General features: G+C 60.9%; 4 protein-coding genes across 15 annotated transcripts; 1 reads left to right on the forward strand and 3 right to left on the reverse strand.

The window, feature by feature from the left end:
• Positions 1 to 716: 716 nt before the first annotated feature.
• Positions 717 to 2,498, forward strand: LOC140262557 (oxaloacetate tautomerase FAHD2B, mitochondrial-like). Its single transcript, XM_072356957.1, has 7 exons — positions 717 to 964; positions 1,168 to 1,384; positions 1,456 to 1,515; positions 1,602 to 1,764; positions 1,829 to 1,937; positions 2,024 to 2,111; positions 2,366 to 2,498. The coding sequence occupies exons 1-7, from the start codon at positions 759 to 761 to the stop codon at positions 2,426 to 2,428; spliced, it is 906 nt and encodes a 301-aa protein (XP_072213058.1). The 5' UTR covers positions 717 to 758; the 3' UTR covers positions 2,429 to 2,498.
• A 1-nt stretch (position 2,499) lies between these two features.
• LOC140262554 (glycerol-3-phosphate acyltransferase 2, mitochondrial-like) lies at positions 2,500 to 14,980 on the reverse strand. Of its 12 annotated transcripts, none has more exons than XM_072356950.1 (23): positions 14,955 to 14,980; positions 10,370 to 10,414; positions 9,296 to 9,350; positions 8,922 to 9,035; positions 8,773 to 8,846; positions 7,543 to 7,653; positions 7,168 to 7,296; positions 6,252 to 6,351; positions 6,045 to 6,181; positions 5,776 to 5,875; positions 5,310 to 5,516; positions 5,115 to 5,225; positions 4,780 to 4,862; positions 4,586 to 4,692; positions 4,343 to 4,413; positions 3,966 to 4,230; positions 3,747 to 3,895; positions 3,589 to 3,666; positions 3,341 to 3,460; positions 3,132 to 3,252; positions 2,880 to 2,930; positions 2,728 to 2,783; positions 2,500 to 2,653 (listed from the first exon to the last, which is right to left on the reverse strand). In XM_072356950.1, the coding sequence occupies exons 4-23, from the start codon at positions 9,033 to 9,035 to the stop codon at positions 2,537 to 2,539; spliced, it is 2,301 nt and encodes a 766-aa protein (XP_072213051.1). In that variant the 5' UTR covers positions 9,296 to 9,350; positions 10,370 to 10,414; positions 14,955 to 14,980; the 3' UTR covers positions 2,500 to 2,536. The 12 variants fall into 12 exon arrangements, with proteins under 12 accessions (XP_072213051.1, XP_072213052.1, XP_072213049.1 ...); XM_072356951.1 differs by lacking the exon at positions 14,955 to 14,980 and adding an exon at positions 10,852 to 10,893 and having other exon boundaries at positions 5,115 to 5,222; XM_072356948.1 differs by lacking the exon at positions 14,955 to 14,980 and adding an exon at positions 10,852 to 10,893 and having other exon boundaries at positions 2,728 to 2,930; positions 5,115 to 5,222.
• Positions 13,381 to 14,782, reverse strand: ADRA2B (adrenoceptor alpha 2B). The gene has a single exon (XM_072356955.1). The coding sequence runs from the start codon at positions 14,644 to 14,646 to the stop codon at positions 13,525 to 13,527; it is 1,122 nt and encodes a 373-aa protein (XP_072213056.1). The 5' UTR covers positions 14,647 to 14,782; the 3' UTR covers positions 13,381 to 13,524.
• A 551-nt stretch (positions 14,981 to 15,531) lies between the features above and the next one.
• On the reverse strand, positions 15,532 to 20,413 carry ELMOD3 (ELMO domain containing 3). The gene is made up of 10 exons (XM_072356956.1): positions 20,293 to 20,413; positions 19,798 to 19,879; positions 19,507 to 19,569; positions 19,118 to 19,209; positions 18,802 to 18,925; positions 18,374 to 18,496; positions 17,388 to 17,518; positions 17,066 to 17,142; positions 16,809 to 16,936; positions 15,532 to 16,426 (listed from the first exon to the last, which is right to left on the reverse strand). Exons 2-10 carry the CDS (start codon positions 19,874 to 19,876, stop codon positions 16,221 to 16,223), a joined length of 1,023 nt encoding a protein of 340 aa, XP_072213057.1. The 5' UTR covers positions 19,877 to 19,879; positions 20,293 to 20,413; the 3' UTR covers positions 15,532 to 16,220.
• Between the last annotated feature and the right edge of the window lie 68 nt (positions 20,414 to 20,481).

Below are 20,481 nucleotides of genomic sequence, written 5' to 3' on the forward strand. Positions count from 1 at the left end.
GCCCCCCGCCCTGAGCTCACAAACAAGGACTCTGTGATGCTGTCACTGCTCTGTGCCTGCCCCGCCGGCAGCACCTGCCGTGGCTGCTCATTGTGATCTTCCATTCAAGGTGTGAATCAGGAGGGAAATGGACTTTTTAGATGTGGGACAAACAGCAGCTTTAAGGTGCGGTTCCATGTCAGGACGGTTCATCACAGCGGGAGCCGGCAGCGCTGCACGGAGACCTGGATGGTCCCATCCCTGCGTGCAGCTCGGCTCCATTGCACTCAATGGGGACAAGGGGGGGCTGCGGCTGATGGGGCTCAATGCGGCGCGGGGCCGGGGGGTGTTGGAGCAGCGGGACGGACTGCGGGAACCGCACCGGAATGAGCGGAATAAAACCTTTAATAACGGCAATAAACAGAACCGGACACGTTCCAGCCGGTTCCCATCCCAACAACCGCCCCCATCACAGTGTGTCACACTATCGGGCCCAACACGGAGCGGCTCCGTGTCCCTCCCCTGCCCGCCCGGTGTCCCCGAGCCCCGGGGGGGGCGGAGCGTCGCTTTCCGCGCTCCGAGTCCCGCGGCTCCGCCATCGCGCCGGCGCCATAATGGGAGCCTCGCGTCCGCAGCCGCCATTGGCGGAGAGCCCCCGTTCGGCACCGCCCCCTCCGCGCTCCCATTGGTCGGTTCGGAGAACGTGGAGGGTACTTCTCGCGGGGGTCCTTTCTCTCCGTCGTCGCGCTGTCGTTACGTCATCACCGCGCGCGTCCCGTATGGCTGCGGCCCGGCTGTCCGCGGCGCTGCCCCGCGCCATGCGCCTGCTCCGCTTCCAGGGCTCCGGGGCGGCCGGTCCCCGGCTGGGGCTGCAGGAGGAGGAGGGCGGGGACGTGCTGGACCTCAACGAGGCCGACCCGGAGCTGCCTCGCTCTATGCGGGCCTTCCTGGAGAGCGGCGAGCACGGGCTGCTGGCTGCCCGCAGGTGGGGACCGCAGGGGGCTCACGGGGCCCGGAGGTGGGCGAGCCGCTCCGGGGTCGGTGCGGGGTGTCGTGGCGGCGGTCTGCGGGGCTCCGGTCTGCGGGGCTCCGGGGGGCGCGGGGCGGGTACCGGGCCGTCCCGGTGTGCGCTGAGGCCCGGAGGTGGACGGACGCCTCGCGCTCCCCGTGCTCAGCCCCGCCCCGCAGAGCGCTGGCCTCGGGCCGGCACCGGCTGCCGCTGGCAGGAGTGCGACTGCTGGCTCCCATCGACGACCCCGAGAAGGTGATTTGCGTGGGGCTGAACTACCGGGACCACTGCCTGGAGCAGGACGTCAAGGTGCCCAAGGAGCCGCTCATCTTCAGCAAGTTCCCCAGCGCCATCGCCGGGCCCTTCGACGACATCGTGCTCCCAGCCGAGAGCAGCGTGAGTGCCCGCGGGTCCTGCTGAGGGGAACGGCCCGGCCCGGCCCCTCCACACGCCGTCTTCTCCCCCAGGAGGTGGACTGGGAGGTGGAGTTGGCCGCCATCATCGGGAAGGCGGGACGGCGCATCCAGGTAATGCCTTTTCAGGGCACACACGCAGCCTTGTTGTGTCCCGTCCCGTTGGCTCAGTGGGTCCCCGTGTCCTCCCCCACCCACAGGAGTCGGTCGCTATGGAGCACGTTGTGGGCTTCACTGTGGCCAACGATGTCAGTGCCCGGGACTGGCAGATGCGAAGGAATGGGAGGCAGTGGCTGCTGGGGAAGACCTTTGACACCTTCTGTCCCATAGGGCCAGCGATCGTCACCAAGGACTCGGTGACAGGTGGGGACCAGGCAGGGTGGGAGGCTTTTTTCCAGCTCCATGGGCTCACTCACCTGCTCTGCAGATGTCCACAACCTGCGCATCCGCTGCAGCGTCAATGGGCAGCTGATGCAGAGCAGCAGCACCAACCAACTGGTCTTCAGGCTGCCCCAGCTCATCGCCTGGGTGTCCCAGTACGTAGCACCGGGAGGGGGGAAACGGCAGCATCCGAGTTATTTAGGCACCGGGGGCATCATTTGACTTATCCTTTACCTCCCAGGTTTGTCACGCTGCGCCCCGGGGACGTCCTGCTGACAGGAACCCCTCCTGGCGTGGGGGTCTTCCGGAAGCCCCCCGTGTTTCTCAAGGTGAGCACAGTGCGGGCTCTCTGCATGGGGCTGGGTGGGTCCAGGTGGCAGAGCAGGAACAGTTCACTCTCGGGTTAGCACTTCAGCTTCACATGTCCCCCTCCACATCCCTTGTCACCAACCTCCTCAGCAACCCAGATCTCCCCTTTCTGGGTTCTCCATTCCTGCTGGAAATAGAAAACCCAGACCCTGCTCTCCCCCTGTAGCTCCCTCCCCATCCATCCACGGGGCTGCAGCATCTCCTATCTTTGCAGCAAGGTGACGAGGTGCTGTGCGAGATTGAGGAACTGGGCACCATCTGTAACAAGGTGGTGTGAGGACCGAACCCCCAGCTCAGACCTCCCGTGCCTTTCTGCAACGCTGCTCAATAAATGCACCAGGAGACACCTGCTGCTCCCAACTTTATTGCTCTGCAGGGTTGGTGGCTACAGCTGCATGAACTGCTCCAGGAAGTCTCGCAGCTTCTCCCGGCCCTCACTGGAGCAGAAGGGCTGCACGAGCTGCAGAAGGGGCCCCGAAGGGCTCGGCCTCTCCTTCAGCACCTGGGGAGGGTTGGGGGTGTCACCTCCACGACAGCTCTTGGGGATGGGGGCAGAGATCCATCCACTGCACTCACCCCTATGTTCTTGAAGCTCTGCAGTGTGCTCAGCGCCAGGCTCCACATGGGGCGCTCTGGAAAGAGAGAAGTCCCCAAAGCTGCCCCCCGCCCCTGTTCCACCCACAGCACAACTGGGGCAGGAGGACCCCCACCATCGTGCTCCCGCTCACCCAAACCATCCTCTGCCAGGAACTGCTGCAGTGCACGTGCACATGTGGCTTCTGAAGGGAGAGCAGGGTCAGCATTATTGGGGTGGGGAGAAAATCTCGATGCCCCCCACAGCACTGCGGCTCCCTCCAGCTTCAACAAAAAGCTGGAGTTACGAGCACAAGTGCTGCGAGTGTGACTCAGTCTGCCCCAGAACTGAGTGGGGACAAAATGGGTGGCCCAGGATCATGGGGGAGGCCTGGGGGAAGCCCTACCAGGCTGGGGCCAGTTGTGTTGCTCCAGGAAAGCCACTGCTCGCACATAGGTCGCCAGTACAGGGCTGAGGAGGTGACAGAAGAAGAGGAGGAAGCCGGGTGAGTCCTTGGGCTTGCAAATCTGCTAAGAGACAGATTTTCAATTAGTTTGTTAAGCCTCAGTGCCCCTTTGGCATCGTGGGGCTGCCCAGCAGGGAGCCCCTGTGTACCCTGAAGCAGCGTTTGCAGTGGTTGTCATCACTGTCACTGTCACTGAAGTCAAGGTTGGTCCAGCGCGGTGTCGTGCTGCATCCCCGTGAGGACACATCGCAGAGATAGCGCTCGCCCTCCTGCAGAGTGAAGCCGTGGGCTGGCACTGCGTGTCCCCACCCCTCAGAGCAACCCCCCTGCCTGATCTAGGGAGCAGCGGACTCATGGCACAGTCCTTTGTTCCCAACCAGGACTGGAGGGCACCCACCTCTTCAGCCTCCAGCAGCCTGCACAGCACCAGCTTGTCCAAGACATCCTGGCTCTGGCAGTCAAGGGGCTGACAGGGCTGCGGGGAGAAGGAGGTGGAAAGGAGCTGGAAAACCACCTCCACGTGCCATCAGCAGCCCCGGTGCCACCTGCATCTACCTTCAGCCCCAGCAGGCTGGGGGGCAACAGCTGCAGCAGTGCCAGGATCTTTTGATGCAGCTCGTCTTCACTGAAGGTGATGCTGGAGGGACAGGGGGCCTCCCCCACAAAGGGCAGCAGCTCCAGCAGCAAGGCACGGATGGCACAGGCTGTGGGCACAGCATGGTGAGCAGCAGCACTGCTGCCCAGTGCAGGGACCCCCAGCCCCCCGCCACTCACCTCCCACTGCCTCACTGGCGAAGATGGGCACAAGTTGGGCACTGTGGCGGCTCAGCTCCCACCGTGTCTCTGCCGAGTCCTTGATGACCACCACAATGTCACCGAAGGGTGCAAGGTAGTAGAGGGTGACGTGGTCTCTGAGTAGGGCCAGGCTGTGCAGCACCAGGGCACGGAGCTGCCCTGAAAAGCTCACATCGTGCTGCCGCAGTAGCGTCTCCTCCAGCAGCCATGCAAAGTCCACCATGAGCTGGGAGAGACGCACACACTGTGGGAAGAGGGGGGCTGAGCTGGCCGAGCATTACAAGCAAGGGGCAGCCTGGAAGCTTGCTCCAGCAGCAGACATAGCTGGAAACCAACCCCAAAGGGCTCTGCCTCACCTTGCGGTGCTTGTGCAGCAGCAGTGCTGATGTGATCCCCACCGCTGTGACAGCAGAGCACACAGTGGCATCTGCAAGGAGCGAGAGGCACTCAGCTGTTTGAGCTGTTTCCAGTGCAGGTGCTGCCATGCAGCAGCCACACGTGAAAATGAGCAGTAACAGCAGCATGGCTGCTGTCTGTCAGGGAGAGAGTGGGGAGATACGGCCCTTTGAATTCCCATGTCTGCCCACAGAGCCCCATACCAGTCAGAGCATGCAGGCCCAGCTTGGTCACCATCATTTCCTCTTCTGCCTCTGAGCTGGTGGTCATTCTGTGCTCTGGACCATCTGCCCTGCTGTAGTCTGGCTGGCTGGAGCAGTAAGAAGTAAGAGTGAGATGTGAGAGAGCAGGGCTGGGTACGGGTACTGGGGGAAAGGCACTGCTCCCCCTGGCTTACAGCATGCCGAGGATGGTGGGCAGCAGCTCCTCCAGTGGCTTCCCCATGCTGCTGCGGCAGATGAGGCTTTTTGCCACAAACTCCTGGAGTGGAGGACACAGCACATGAATGCCTACAGCCTGGAAGTGACTCATTGCTTTCAGTCCCACCAAGAGCTGCCCCACAGGCTCACAGGACCTGTGCAGATCTCCCTCCCAACACCCCAAGCCCCTCTGTACAACCCCATAAGGCTCACATAGCCCAAAGCATTGCTGCAGCACATATTCCAGGGCTGGTCCAGATTCTGGGAGCCAGCTCTACCACAGCAGTCCCAGCCAGACCCCACACCACTGTACCTGCAAGGAGAAGGGCTGGGCCAAGTCCACACGAGCACAGCCAAAGCATCGGCACAGGGCTCGGCATGCAGCCCAGAGGCAGGCCCCAAGGCTGAGAGGCTGAGCACTCTGCTGGGGGGGAGAGCGAAGGAAGCATGAATGGGGTGACAGCAGGGATGCCCCCACCCCCAGATGGGGTGCTGCACACAGTCTCACCTCTCCATCCCTGCAGAATCTGTCAGGGGTGCAGTCATAGGCAATGCCCACAGGGACCAGGAGGACGTCAGGCACAGCACTGTCCTGCATGGCGCGGTACAGCAGTGCCAGCCATGCACGGGCAGGGCCGGAGAGGTGCCACGGGGCACAGGGCTCCTCCAGGAAGATCACAAGAGGCTGCTGGCTCCTCAACGCCTCCTCGAGGTACTGGAGAGAGAGGTGAAGCTGGGGGTGATGGTGGCACCATAGGGTCAAGCGAGAGGTGCCACCACCCATTGCTGGGGGTTTAATGTGTCCAGGCAGCTTTGCCCTTCTGACTGAGCCCTCACTGAGCACCTTGGGAGCTTGGGGGGAGTGTTCTTCCTCCACTGCAGGAGCTGGAACTGCATGATCTTAAACCCAACTCAACCATTCCCTGATTCCGACTCCCACCCCAGCAGCAGGGGAATGCCAGGGTGAGACATACCGAGGCCAGCACAGCCACTGGGAGCTCTCCATCGTGGTCATGCAACGCCTGCTCCACTGCTGTGGGCAGGAACACTGCTCCCAGGCAGCGAAGCAAGGCCCTGCGGGGGAAGAAACCATTATGAGTGCCTACCTTGCACAAGACCATGTTCCCACTGCCAACCCTGCGCCCTTCCCACTCCCGAGCCCAGCTTGCTGTGCACAGCTGCATTCACCCCACGTGAGGAAGCAGCCGTGTGCCAGCCTGGAAGAGAATTCCCCGTGCCTTACCGCAGGCGAGAGCTGCAGATCAAGTTGCCCACCGTCACCCTGGGCACCCCCAGGCCCTGGGAGAAGAGGAGGAAGGAAAGGAGCATCCCATCCAGCTGGGACTTGTGGGTGGAGAGGAAAACCAGTGGCACGCTGGGCTGTGGGGATGGAAGATGCAGTAAGAGCTCAGCACACAGTGTGCCGGGAGCAGGTGGTCGGGTTCCTCACCGTCCTGGCAGCCTTCAGCACCATCTCCAGCTGCCCCCGGTGCAGCTGAACACTGAGGAAGAGGCGGCTCAAGAAGCGGAGCAAGGCCCAGCAGCACAGCCTGCGGGGTAGAGAGGCACAGTACAGGGGTGAGGGCTGCACCCACAGCCCTCCAAAACCTCAGCCAGGCAATGAGACAGCACCCAGGCACCAACCAGGGCCATGGGCATGTCCCCCATCACTGCACTGTCCCCTGCCTCAGGTTCCCCATCCAGGCACCAAACTGTGCAAGATTACTCACTGCACAGCATCGAATCCTCGTCTTGATGCTCAGGCTCCCATGAACCAAATAAACAGCTTTATTATAAATTAAGTTAAAACATTAAAGGCTGGATGTGACAAGACCACCCCCTCTCTCCCCAGCAACAAAAGCTCAAGTCAATTACCCCTCCATCTCCCCGTCCTCCCGCACAGCGCTTACGGGAAGGATCCGAATGCTTTTATCCCCTGGGTAATTTCTTCCCTTTAAATACTTCAGACTGTTCAGAGGGTTCTTTTATTACAGCTCAATCAGACAAGCAATTAGGCTACAATGCAACCTTTAATTGCCAATTTCTCAATGACAGGAGGTAAAAAGGAGAAAAGAAAAAAAAATAAAATTAAAATAAAAAAAAGCTTAGAAAGAAAAATTTCCTTCTGTTTTGCTTTGCTTTCCATCCCCCCCAGTATGGCCCTTTCTCCCCCTCTCTGCCATGCTGGTATTGCACCCCGTTCTGCAGAAGGGACAATATCCCCACAGGGCTGTGTGAGGAGCAAAGCCCCCTGCATGGGGCTCTGCACAAACTGAAGGATGAGAGAGATTGGGGCTGGGAATGCCCAATGAGGGAGCTGGGACCCCCAACCTGGGGCTGGGCAACGTCGTGCATCCCACACCCACCTGAGCATGGGAAGACAGAGCGGGGCCTGGATCCCAGCTAGGATCCCAAGGACTTTCTCCTTGCACTGCTGCTGGAACTTTCTCTCCCCTCTGCAGCCACATGCCTTGCTGGCAGCGAGGTCCTGCACCCTACATGGAGATGAGGCAGGAGCAAGGGGTTAATGCGTTTTTCAGCAAAAGACAAAAAAAAACAGCTATGGATTACAGTAATTACAATGTTCCGGCTGCCAACCCTGTGCTGTATAATTAGCAGTGACAAGGGTGGAGGTGACAGGTGCCTGATGAGGCCACATCACCCAGTGCTGTGCAGCACAGAGCAGCCCCCATGTGAGGACCCTGAGGGGGTGGCACCAAAGGGGAGCAGCCTCCACACACCTCTTATTCCTGCAGACTCTCTCCAGGAGGTCTCCGGGGATGTTGTTGAGCACTTTCCAGCCTCCTATAGCCAGGACAAAGCAGATCCGTCGCACCAGCCAGCCCCGGTACCTGGGTGAGATGGAGTGGTGAGCACAGTGAGCGCCCGCAGGGTGCTGGCACTGCCTCAGCCTCCTGCACGCATGCCCTTGGCAAGCATTTGTGGCTCTTGTTCACATCTTATAGCTGGGGAAATGTGCTGGGAACATGATGGTGGCTTTCGGCTGCGTGGGAAGCTCTCCAGGCACCAGGCAGCCTCCCCAAAGCTGCTGCTGCCAGCACCAGCCCGCTCAGCACACAGCCCCTGCCAGCAGCAGTGACGCTCCATCCCAAGCTGGGACTTCCCCAGATGTGCCCATATCCAAACTAGACAAACACCACCGGGTCACAGAGGGGTGAAGCTGAGGCTTTGAGTTCTGCAGTGCACAGGAAGCTGGTGTGAGGCACTCAGGCAGCAATGTGGCAATTGATACTTCTGTCTCCTTTCGCTCTCAGCCTCCCATCTCCAGCCTCTCTTCAGCATCCCGCAGCTCCTGAGACTCTCCGAGCAGAGATGAATTATTCAAAGAGCTTGAAAGCTGAGAGCTGGGATATTTCAAGCAGAAGGAGCATCGTGACCCGATTTGGGGGAGAAAAACAGCGTGAAACTGCCAAACCACCAGGGACTGCTCCAAAAAGGAGAGGAACCAGGGGAGTCCAGCACCTCCAAAACCAGATCACTGCAAGAGAGCAGCCACATCAGCTCCTCAGCATCACAGCAGCTGAGCTCCAGCACATGACCATGGGAAAAGGACACACACGGGGGGCTGGGAGCGAGCTGGCCCAGCATGCATGAGAACAAAACACCCCCTGCCTCTTCTCAGGCTCTTCCCAACAGCTTCAAGAGCCCAAGTGTTGATTTCAGAACTCACAAACCCTTGACACCGTGGCTAGCTACCCCTCTAGGCCATAAGGGTGACAGTGAGCAGAGGAACAGACCAAGCCCTTTCCTCTCTGCTGTTATTAGTGCTCTGCATTTGGAGATGTGTCTTCCATTCAGAAAATAATTAGCATGACTGCTTTCTGGACTAATTAGTGAGAGGCATACCCACACTCCAGTGCCACAGAGGAACTTAATTCAGACAAAGAAAGAACAAAACCCAGTACGAGTGCTCTGCCCAGCACTCCCAGCAAAGGCAGCCTCAACCTCACCTGGTGTCCTCCTCTGTCACCCAGGTGGCACTGCGAAAGCCGAGGGAGGAGAGATGTGCGTGGTAGAATCCATCCTGGGAGCAGAGCAAGAGGATCGGGGTTGGCCTTGGCTGGGGGAGGCAGCAGCCCTTGGCTGAACCTGGCCTCACCCAGCTCCTCGGGGTACAGGCCTGGCAGCAGCGCCCCATGAGCGGCCGGAGCCAGCGCCGAGAGGGGATGAAAACTTCCACTCTTCGTCCCGAGTCGGAGAACCAGGCCCTCATCTGAAAAGAGGCAGAAAGATAAGGGAGGGACGGACGGCATGAGACATCCTTCACCTGAAAATAACCAAGTGTGGGCAAATGGTGAGCCAAGTGAACAGCCACTGGGCAGAGGGGAAGCCCCACCGCTGGGTTTGCTGGGGTGAAACAAAGGTGCTGCGTGCTGGTGCCACCCCCCCAGAGCTCAGCACCAACACGTGTGTGTGTCACTGCAGGAGTCTGGGGGTCTGGATGGGGCAGGACCAGCACTGCGGGGCACTCACCACGCGCTGGTAGGAGTGAGCCCTCAGAGATGTCTGGCACGGCCACGGAGCTCAGCTGGGGAGACACAGGCAGAGAGAGATGGGACACATGGGGACGTGCAGCTTGTCCCCATCCCACAGCACAGAGCAGCCAGGAGGCCTCTCCCCCAATAACAGGGATGGGGCAACAGGGTGGAGGCAGGATGGGATCCATGGGGCACACGAAGGAGGTACTGAGCCCCACTGCAGGCACCTGAAGTGAGCAACTCCTCAGTGGGGAGATGAGTTGTTCTACTGCAGAAGGAAAGGGGGGGGGGGGAACAGCAACCAACGTGCCAAAAGCCCTTGGGAAAATAATTTCTTCTTTGTAAGACAGCTCCAGCACAGCTGCAATTGACTTTTCCCTCCCACGTCCGCCTCCCCCGAGCAACTCGATGCCAATCTGCACCCAAAATCCCCATGGTCTCCCCAGGATGCAGAGATCCCCTCCGTCCCAAGGAGGGTCAGGGGCACCCAGAGCAGCGCTGCTTTCCACTGTGCCCAAACCTGACCCCACAGCGATGGTCCCAAGGGGAAGAGTCAGCGAGAACAGCCCGGAGTTCCACGGCTGCTCCTGGAAATCCCCAAGTACGGACCCACTGCTGCTCAGCAAGCACAGCTCCCCCAGAGAAACACAGCAGGAAAATAAACCGCTGCTAATGAGGCACGAAGGCGCCAGGAAGAGCAGGGTGACGGCCTGCAGCCACTCACAAGGCAAACAAACCCCTCTGACCAAGTGGGTGCAGCCGGGGGGGGGCTGCAAACACTCTTTCCCCCGCTTCGCTTCAGAGCGGAGATTTTAAGTCATTTTGTTCCAGGAATCAGCGCTCAGTGAGGCTCCTCCTGGCAGCTACCGGAGCGCGAGTGCTTCGCTCATGCAGAAAAACAACCTGTTTGTCAAATGTGGTGGGGGGGCAAAGGGGGAAACAGGGCTGATGTCAGCACGTGCTGGGTCACCTGGGGGCACCCACAGGGACCCCGGCCAGGTACTGACAGTGAGTACATGGAGGTGCAGAGAGAAGGGACAGCCCGTCCTCGTTCCATAGGGACACTCACCTGCAGCCGCACTATACGCCAGCTGGGGGGTCCCGTGCCCTGCAGCTGGGGGAGAGATGAACGAAGCAGTCAGGGTCAGCCCTGAAAAAGAGGCTGCTGCACAGGGCACCCCATGGGCCCAATGCGCCCAATGCGCCCCATGGAGCACAGGGCCTCGAGGGTCCCCACCCCACACGGGTTCCTTCCCCTCTGCAGGCCCACAGGGTCGTGTAGGTTTGGAAGCCCACCCTGCATGGATCCCAGGGGGTTTGGTTGGGGGTCGCACAGGACCATGTGGTAGGAAGAGACCCCAACAGGCCCCGGAGGGGGAACCGCGCCTGCATGGGTCCCGCAGGGCCTTGAGTGAGGGCCTCACCCACGCAGGCCTCACATAGGCCCCCACGCAGTACCCGATCACGCGGGGCCCACGTGAGCCCCACACGGGCCCCAGATCCGTCCCACACCGACCCCACACCGACCCCACACCGACCCCACGGCCCCACCTCGGCACAGTCCGGCGCTGCCGCCCCGCTCCGCCCCCCGGCGCCCCATCCCTCCCCGCGGCGCCGCGGACCCCCGGGGCAGGGCAGGGCGGGGGGCGGCACTCGGTGCTGGGGGCGGATGAGAAGGAAAAAGGGAGAAAAATACGAGCGAAGAGCCCGAGAATCGCGGTCCCGTGTCCGAGGCGGGCCGGGCTGCTCCCTCCTCCTCTGTATTTTCCATCTTTTTTCATCTCTCTCTCTTATTTTCCCTCTTTCCCCCCCTTTTCCCCCGTGCCCAACTCCATAGGGTTGTGTCCAACCCCATAGCGTCATGCCCGGCCCAACAGGATGAACATTCCCATCCCCATAGGATGTTGCCAACCCCACAAGGCCATGTCCTACCCCATAGGGTCATGCCCATCCCTGCAGGACAATGCCCAGCCCCATAAGATCATGCCCAGCACCTATAGGCCCGTTCCCATGCCCTACAGAACGCTGCCAACCCCATAGGACCATCCCCATCCCATTTCAGCAAACATAGCTCCATCCCCTGGTGCCCCATGGCCGCGGGCTGAGCCCTGGCTGCAGCTCTTCACACTCCACGTCCCCCAGGTTTTGTACGATCTTCCATCTTTGGGATTTGTTACAAAAATTGTTTAAAAATAAAAAAAATGGGATTTGTTGAAATGAATTTTATGTGGTCTCGCAGCAAACCTGGCTTAGGGGGATTTCAGTGAGTCACCATGACAACCCAGTGCTGCTCTGGGGAAATTACTGGGGAGAGGAAGGCTGCGAGCACTGCTATGGGGATGGGACAAAGTAAAGGGGCAGTGATGGGGCAGGGTGGGCGCTGGGTCTGTGTGCAGGACACAGGACTATGCCCAGCCCCATAGGACCATGCCCAACCCCTCAGGATAATGACCAACCCCATAGAACCATCTCCAACCCCATCGAACTATGTCCAGCCCTATAGGACCATTCCCATCCCCACAGGAGCATCCCAACCCCACAGCACCATGCCCATCCCCATAGGATGTGGCCAACCCAGTAGGACCTTTTCCATCCCCATAGGATGTTTCCAACCCCACAAGAGTACACCCAACCCCATAGGACCACTCTCAGAACTGTTCCCAACCCCATAGGATCTTTCCCACTCCACAGGGCTGTGCCCAGTCCCACAGCCCCCATTGATATGAGATGTGGGGAGGCAAGGAGGGGCCATGGGGAGTGCTGGAAGGGGCTCATCTCAGCATCTCAGCCCCCTACCATGCAGCCACCAGCACACTGGGTTGGACTGATGTCCAGCTGGGGATGGGGAGGACAGTGTTCAAGCTGGGAAAAGCCTTCCCAAATAGCTCGGCCCAGCTTTGGGGCAGCCAGAGGACACATCCCTGGTGGGACAGGGAGGTGGCAGAGGGCCAGCACTGCTCTACCACAACAGGAGCGAGATGTCCCCAGCTCTGTCCCATGGGGCTGAGCTCAGTGTGTGCAGCCCCATGTTCTCTGCTTGTCCTCGTGGGCTCGGTTCCCTGGGAACATGTTTTTCAGGGGTACTGTGCAGCATCGTGAGGGACCCCATAGACCAGGGGAGATGTGGGGGAACAGGCCCCACATAGGGCCCACAGGGTCTTGGGGAGATGCCGCCCCATGTGGGCCTTCCCTTCCTCAGGCCCACCAAGCCCTGGGTGTTCGGAACCCCACTGATGTGGGGCACAACATGCCACTGTGAGCCACAATACACCAGCACAGGTTGTGAAGCAGGGCCGCAGTGCCCCACTGTGTGCCATGCTGCACCGCTGTCGTTCACCACACACTGCTGTGGGTCACCGTGGACCCCCACGGGTCACCATACACCGCCATCATTCACCATACACCACCATAAGTCAGTCACCATCCGACACTGCCATAAGTCCCGATTCACCAGTGTGGGTCACAGCACACTGCTATGGAGTAACAACCACCATCCAGATCCACAGCAGCCTGGTGTGGGTCACATCACACCACCAGAACCTTGCACCCCGTGGGCACAGCTCACAATCAGGGCTGGGTGGCACAACACTATATCAGACACTTGAGAATCCCCTCCCTATCGGTATGCCCAGCACAGGGCTTTGTCCCTGTCACGGCGCAGTGTCCTTGGGGCCGTGACCCAGGAGAGGGGAGTCACCCTCCAGGGGGGTTGGGAGGAGGATGGTGTTTTTCTAATCATTTTCCTGCCATAAATAACCGACCCCATGCAAACATTCTGTTCCCACTCACGCTGCACGCATTCCTCCATCCGCTGCCTGTAACCCGCGGCTGCAGAGATGGCTCTGCCCCATGGCTGCCCCCAGCCCCACGGGTCCCCTGCAGCAGGGAGAAGACAGCAAGGTGGTTCTTCTGACTACAAAATACCTTTTATTGTTAAAAGGCGGCGGCCGCCGGGACACCTGGGACGTGGGTTAGATGGGGAGAAGGGGGGAAATAGCCCCTGATTTCCTGGGGGGCACCGCACACGGGGTGGGGAGAAACACCTGCCCCCAGACGCAGCGCCCGCACTTCATTGTTGGGATGGGATCAAGCGGGTCCGTGTGTGCCCCAAACCTGCAGGGCAGCGGGCAAGGGAAGAACTGGGTGCGGGGGGAAAAGGGAGTAAGGGGAGGAGAAGGGGAGAAGGAGCAGGAGGGGCTGAGAGCCGCCGAGGGGCAGAGCCCATCACCAGGCCGTGCGGGAGCTGTGGCGGCAGAGGATGCGGCGGAAGGCCCTGCGGAAGTCGCGGTTGAAGGCGGTGTAGATGACGGGGTTGAGAGAGCTGTTGCAGTACCCGATCCAGAAGAAGAACTGGAAGACGCCGTCGGGAACTTTGCAGCGCCGGGGGCAGACAGCGCCCAGGCTGTAGAGGAAGAAGAAGGGGAACCAGCAGAGCACAAAGACGCCGATGACCACGGCCAGCACGAAGGTGAAGCGCTTCTCTCGGTTTGCCCGGGCCTTCCTCCGCCACGGAGCGGGACTCAGCACCGGCGCCAGCACCACCCGGCCCGTCCCTGTGGCCACGGTGTCCCTGGGCCGCCCTGAAGGCTGCGGGGACCCTCCAGGTGCCGCCGCCATCTCGCCGGTGCCCAGCAGCGAGGTCCTGTCTGCAGGCAGGGGATGGGGTCCCGGGGCACCCGTGTGGGCAGCGGGGGCGGCGCTGGGGGGGCTGAGGGCGGCGTGGGGCTGTCGGCGGTGCCGGCGCCGGGCAATCATGTAGATGCGCAGGTAGACGAGAATCATGATGAGGCACGGCGCAAAGAAGGAGCCGACGCTGGAGGAAAGGATGTACCAGGCCTCCTCGTTCAGCTTGCACTGCGGCCGCCCGCCCGGCGCCGCCTTCTTCTCGCCCTTATAGACCAGCGGCGGCAGCGAGATGGCGGCGGCGATGCTCCAGACGATGCCGATGCCGCACTTGACGCGGCGCGGCGTGCGCTTGGCGTTGTACTCCACGGCGCGGCTGATGGACCAGTAGCGGTCCAGGCTGATGGCGCAGAGGTGGACGATGGAGGAGGTGCAGAAGAGCACGTCCAGCGCCAGGTAGATCTCGCACCACGTCTTCTGGAAGTACCAGTAGCCCAGCAGCTCGTTGGCCAGCGAGAAGGGGATGATGAGGACGGCCACCAGGATGTCGGCGGCCGCCAGAGACACCAGGAAGAGGTTCTGGGGCGCCCGCAGCGAGCGGCTGGTCAGCACAGCCAGGATCACCAGAGTGTTGCCCGCGATGGTGAACAGCACGAGGAAGGTGATGGCAGCGGCGATGGCGGCGGTGGCCTGCACCGAATAGCTGCCCACGGGGCCCTGCATGGCAAGGGATGGCAGCCTGGCCGCAGGGACGGGCTGGTGGCACTCAGCATCCCCCGGGGGGACGGGGGATGGAACGGCAGGACGGGGTGGAGGAGGGATGGGGGATGGGGGTCCCGACGGGCATGGTGCTGCCGGGCTGCCTGCGCCCTAACCCTAACCTGAACCCTAACCTAAACCCTAACCCTAACCCTGCACCTAACCGCAACCCCGACCCCAAGCCCGCACCCCAACCCCAAGCCCGCACCCCAGCCCCGCACCCTGCCCGCGGGTCTCTGGATGTTCCCCCGCCCCCCCACCGCCGCTGTTACCGGTGCCGGTGCCGCCGGGCTCTGCTCCTCCCGACGCCGCCTCTCCAGGTTTTATTGGGGACGGGAGGGCTCTCGGCTGCCCCCGCCCCCGGGGCGGACCTGGGGACACGCGGAGGGACCGGGAGCTGCGGGAGGACCGGCGGAACTTCGGCACCGGCTGCGTCCCGGTAGGCAGCCGCGTGTCACCCCCCCGGGCCCGTGTCCCCTTCTCACCGCCCCCAGCGCCGTCACCTTCACCCCAGGACCTCCGTGACGCACAGGTACCCCCATCCCTTCGCCAACACGCGCCCCCCGACCCCCCACTCTGCATCCACGTTCCTCCGGGCGACCTCAGAGTCACTGTCCCGAGCTGCCCTGAGCCCCTCCGACCCCAGCGACCACCGCAGATGCTGCCCCCAAACCTGCGCTCACCCATTTCTATGGCAGCCCCGGGGATGCTGCAGGGGCTGCCTCCCGCACAGCCCTACGCCGAGATGTGGGTGAGGGAGGGAGAACCACGGTGAGGACCCGGCCCCCCGACCTGCCCCATCCACCCCCCGCCCAGCAAGCCCGCACCAAGAAGCCTCTGAACGCCAAAGAGTGTTATTTTCCCTTTTAACAGCTTATTTTGGTACATTCACGCACAGTCACTCCTCGGGGGGAGGCCCAAGGAGGGGAGGAGCTGCCGCCCACCCTAAGCTCAGCCGCGGGGCTGTGCCGTCAGCACCACGGATGGGCCATAAGGAGCGCTTTGGACGGGCCATAAGGAGCGCTAACACGAAGCTCCGGGTTGCACAGCCCTCCACGTGCTCAGCAGCACCGAGCCCCGCAGCAGGGACAGTTCCCATCTGAAGTTTCCCACCTGCATTTCCAGTCTGCTTGGCCCGGGGCGGGATGAGCAGCTCCGCGCATCTGAGCCAGCAGGGCAGGCGTGGAGCCCAGCACAACACTGGTAGCTAAGAAAACTCAGCTGTTTTTTTCCCTCCTATGTTGCCATACATCAAGTCACAGACCCATCTAGGCTGGAAAAACCTCCCTTGAACACCAAGTGACCCACCAGCTCGACTACCTCTACCTGGAAAGGGTCAAAGGCTGCAGTTTGCTCCTACAGTTCTGAGCAACACCAGCAAACTGTGGCCGGGATGCTGGGGGAGGCAGGGATGGACGCAGCTACCCTGCTGCAAAATGCAAGCTCTGCAGCACTCTGCAAACTGCCCGGGTCCCTGACTCTCCTCCCAGCACCGAGTACTGCAAACCCACACAGCACCGAGCCCCTCATCGCTGATTTCAGATCAGTCGTGCCTCTCCCTCCAGCTCAACCTGCAGGTCACAAATGCCCGTGAAGTTTATCTCTTCGCCAGCCCGGCTGCTGCTGACGGGCAGAGGGGATGGCTGCTGGATGCCGTCTGCTGCGGACACTGCGCTTCTGCTCACGTAGGTCTCCAGGGATTTCAGGAGCTGCTTCGGTTTCTTTTTGGTGGAGAACTCCAGCTCTGGAAAGGTCAAAAAGAAGCATGAAAACAGCAAGTCTGGGATGGTGCTGGGGATACATGCTCCTGCGTAAGGCATTATCCAAATATCAATATGCTTTATTTCTTGAGTCCTAGTGAATCACCATATCCCCTCCTGTAAAGATCACAGTCACGTTTGCTCACAAAGCACAAAATGCTGCCTGTCACCCCCCAGCGGAGCTCAGCAACACAGCCCTGAGCACTGAAGCACCTACAGCAGACCCCAATAGAGGGGAAGCCCCGGAGCTGCTGGGGATGGAAGATGAAGGCACAGCAGCTGGACCCTATAATATGAGGGAGCCACCAGCACATCAGGGCTGTCCCTTCTGGCATAAACTTCCCAGCTGTTTAACGTGGTGCTCACCCTTCAGGAGGAAGCCAGAGTCAGCAATGGTCTTGTGCTGTGACTTCCAGACTCGGTAGAGCTGCAGGAATGCCGCCGCATACAGGTCGTTCAGCACGGCGATGACTTGCTGCCTGCGGTTGCACTCTCTGGCCGGGGGCAGGGGACTCAGCCAGCACTGCCCACCAGCCCAGCGCACCCGAGAGAAGCGCTTTGCTCCGTAGGACTGAGCAGGGCTGCTCCTCCTGCCCAGCAGCCCTCGGCCGCTCACACCTCACCTGGAGAGACACTCCTCCCTCAGGGCCTGCAGCACGAGGCGGGTGATGTTCACGGACATGATGCAGAAGGGGAAATTCTGCAAGAGAACCGGCCTTACATCAGCTCTGCTGGAAGGGAGCTCCTCTCTTCCAGCACTCTGAGCCATCCAAGCTGCTCAGGCTGATAGAGAAATCACTGACAAACTCCCACCAAGCAAAGAGCAAAACGCCAAGCCCTAACTCTGAAGAGAAGCAGGTTTTCATTGCTTGTCTTTCCCTGAGCTTTAGAAAGAAATAGATAATTACCACCATAGAGTGCGAGCAAAGCAGGAGGAAGACATGCCTGTGTCTCGTGATGGGAGAGCTTGAAAATCTCTAGAGCGAGAGGCAGCGTCTGAGAGTCCATCACGAAGTACAGCATTTGCATCAAGCCCAGCATCCCCGTCCCTCGCAGGTCAGTCCCTGGATCTGCACCTTGAAAGAAAGGGCACTCTGACGAGCCTGATACCTCTCCTCCTTCCTGGGCTGACTGCGTACAGCCCTGGCATTTCACAAGTGGTGGAACCACACTGACTCTTTGGCAGTGGCATCTTGGGGGAAAGCTTTTTGAGAATTCATCTAACAGGCACTGAACTGGTGCCACGGCCTCTTCCATGTGGGCACCAACAGGCACTGGTTCTCCCTCCCACACGCCTATTTCCGTATCATCTCTAAGAATTAGGAGCTCTCCTTGTCCCAAGGCTGAAGCCCAAAGCTAGTTGTGGACTTGATGCTATAGAGGACAGGGAAACATTCACCTTCTGCTCAGGGTTTCAGCCTTCATTACGAAATGGCCTATTAACTCCAGTCAGGCACACTGGAAACTCAGGTGAAGCCACATTCAAAAAGGCAGAGACAGCTTTAATCGCACAATTTTCATTACCCGGCAGAGGCTGAAAGCAATCTGTGACACAGCCCCAGTGCCAGAGCCCTGACCAGAGCTTCACTAATAAACCAGCTCTTCAGAGATGCCTCATTAGCCACAGCGACTGCTTGCTAATGAAGAACATTAGCAGCCCCAGAAAAGCAGCTACAGCAGCTACTTCTGTAGCACTGATTGGATACAGGTAACTGTGCCAGGGGCAGCAGCTGGCCATGGACAAACCAGGCCAGATGTTGTCCTGCCTGTGACAGCTGTCTGGGGCAGCAGCCACATACCTTCTCTGAAATGACAGCAGGAACAGCAGCTGCATGAAGGGAGAGGTAAGGAGCACATCTCTGGAGGATGGAATGGGAACACCAAGAGCTCTCTGGGCAGAGGTTTGCCCTTGAGATCCCTCCATGCTGTACCTTGAAAGCCAAGCTCCTCCCAGTGCGTGCCGTAGCGCGGGCATCCCAGCCGGGAGCAGGTCAGCTTCTTGTAGATGGTCTGCAAGATTCTCATGTGCACCGCTTGGTTATCATCCAAGCCACCTGGCAGAGGAAAGACACTGAGCAGCCTGCTGCCCCCTCGGTTGCCACCAGGGGGACGTGGTGGGACAGCACAGCAACCACCAGCAGCTGCAGCATGGCCAGCTGGAAAGAAAACCCCACAAAAAACAGGGAACACATCCTTTGGGACAAGCATGCTGCCATAGGTAAAGAACAGATTGTGCTGTGCCTGAGACCCACTGAGCTGCTCCACATGAATCCCATGCGGGAGCAACGATGCTCAGCGTGACACTGGTGGGGACAAGAGCACACGTGTGGCAGTGTGGGGAATGTGAGGGAACACTCACACTGAGCGATGGCGAGAGCCAGGTCCCGCTCCCCCTGCAGCTGCTGCTGGAGCCGGGGGGGCCCAAAGAGGAAGTGAAGCAGAGCAGCCAGGCCCTGCCTGCGCACTGTCACTTGGATCTTCTTCTGCAGAGAGAACAGGCAAAGAAATGAGGGTGAGAGAAAAGCCAGCAGGTGAGCTGGGAGGGAAAGGGATCACACAGAGCTCAGCCGGGGGAGGGCAGAAGCAATGGGAATGAGGAGCAGAAGACAGAGCTGCCCAACCACTGAGCACAAGGCAGGGAACAGCTCTGGAGTGAAGGCTGGCCCTGCACATACCCTGCACTCAGACAGGTCTGTGGTCTGGAAGAACTGCAGCGCTTCATTGAAGGAAATGAGAGGCACGGAACCAGCTGATCTCCCCAGCAGCACTGCAGAACAGCACGGGGCAGCATCAGCCCTCCAGCTGCTCCAGGGCAATGAGCACCAGAACCATTTCTGTCTGATCCCAGAGCAGCAGCTGCTTCCAGGGGAGCCCCTGTGCTGCTCTACACACCTCGGTGCTGCAGTGACACCAAGGCTTGGAATGGTGGGGATTGAAGGGAGCCCGTAGCCCACTCCTTTTCCCCTCAGCCCTTCGGCCGTTTCCCCAGCTCTCCTCCACCAACCCAACCATGCCCCTCCCCAGCCCCTCGGGGAGCTATGCCCCCTCCCTCACACTTCTGTACCTGACTGGATATCCTCCACTGCCTCCCACTCCTCCTGGGCACTCCGCTGCTCCGCACTGATCCCTGCCAAGGGAAGCACACACAGGAGGCAAGAGCTGGGGAAGGCCCCGAGGGGTCCCGTGCCCCTCACAGCCCTTATCAGGACTCTTCGGTGGCATCCCCAACCCCACGAGCCATAACGAAACCCAACAATCTCTACCCCAATGGCTGCTGGAGGCTGGGAGGCCTCAGGACTGAGATCTCAGCCTGGAGCCCTTGTCCCCCACTGCTCCCAGGCCCGGTGCTGCTCACCCCTGACACGCGTGGGAAGGGGCTCGGGGGGCAGGAGGGGCTCCTCGGGCCGCGCAGTGTCTGCTGGGTGGGCGCTCATGGCCTATGGGGGGAAGGTGCCGGTCAGCGGGTCCCTGGGGTGGCCCCAGTGGTACCTGAGGGGTCCCCGGTGGTTTCCAAGGTGGCCTATGAGGGCCTGAACGTACCCAGACGTCCCCGGGTGCAGCGAGAGGGACCCAAGGGGGTCCCAGAACGGCCCGAGGGACCCTCAGGGGGCTGCAAAGGGCCCGCAGTGTGGCCGAGGGGTCTCAGTGCCGCCCAGCGGGTCCCCAGCGTGGCCCAGCAGCTCTCCGATGCTTACAGGGGTCCCCAAGGGGTCTGCAGGGCCCAGCCCCGCCCCGTCGGCCTCCACCCCGTAACGTCCCCCCGATCCCCGCCCCGAGTCCACCCGCTGACCCCGCTGACCCCGCGCGCCCCGCCGCTGCCCCCGGCCGTGCCCTCTGACCCCGCGCCCACCGGAAGCGGCTGCGGGACCTCCCGGCCGCGGACCCTCCAGACCGCCCCGCAGCGCGCATGCGCCGCCTGCTGCCTGCCGGGAACTGTAGTTCTGGGACTGCAGCACCCGGCATGCACCGCGCGGGCGGGGCACAGAGGGGAGGGGCTTCGCTTGAGGGGGCGGGGCCTCGCCGAGGGGGCGGGGCGGGG

The sequence above is a fragment of the Excalfactoria chinensis genome, chromosome 25, assembly GCF_039878825.1.
Source record: "Excalfactoria chinensis isolate bCotChi1 chromosome 25, bCotChi1.hap2, whole genome shotgun sequence".
Lineage (NCBI taxonomy): Eukaryota > Metazoa > Chordata > Aves > Galliformes > Phasianidae > Excalfactoria > Excalfactoria chinensis.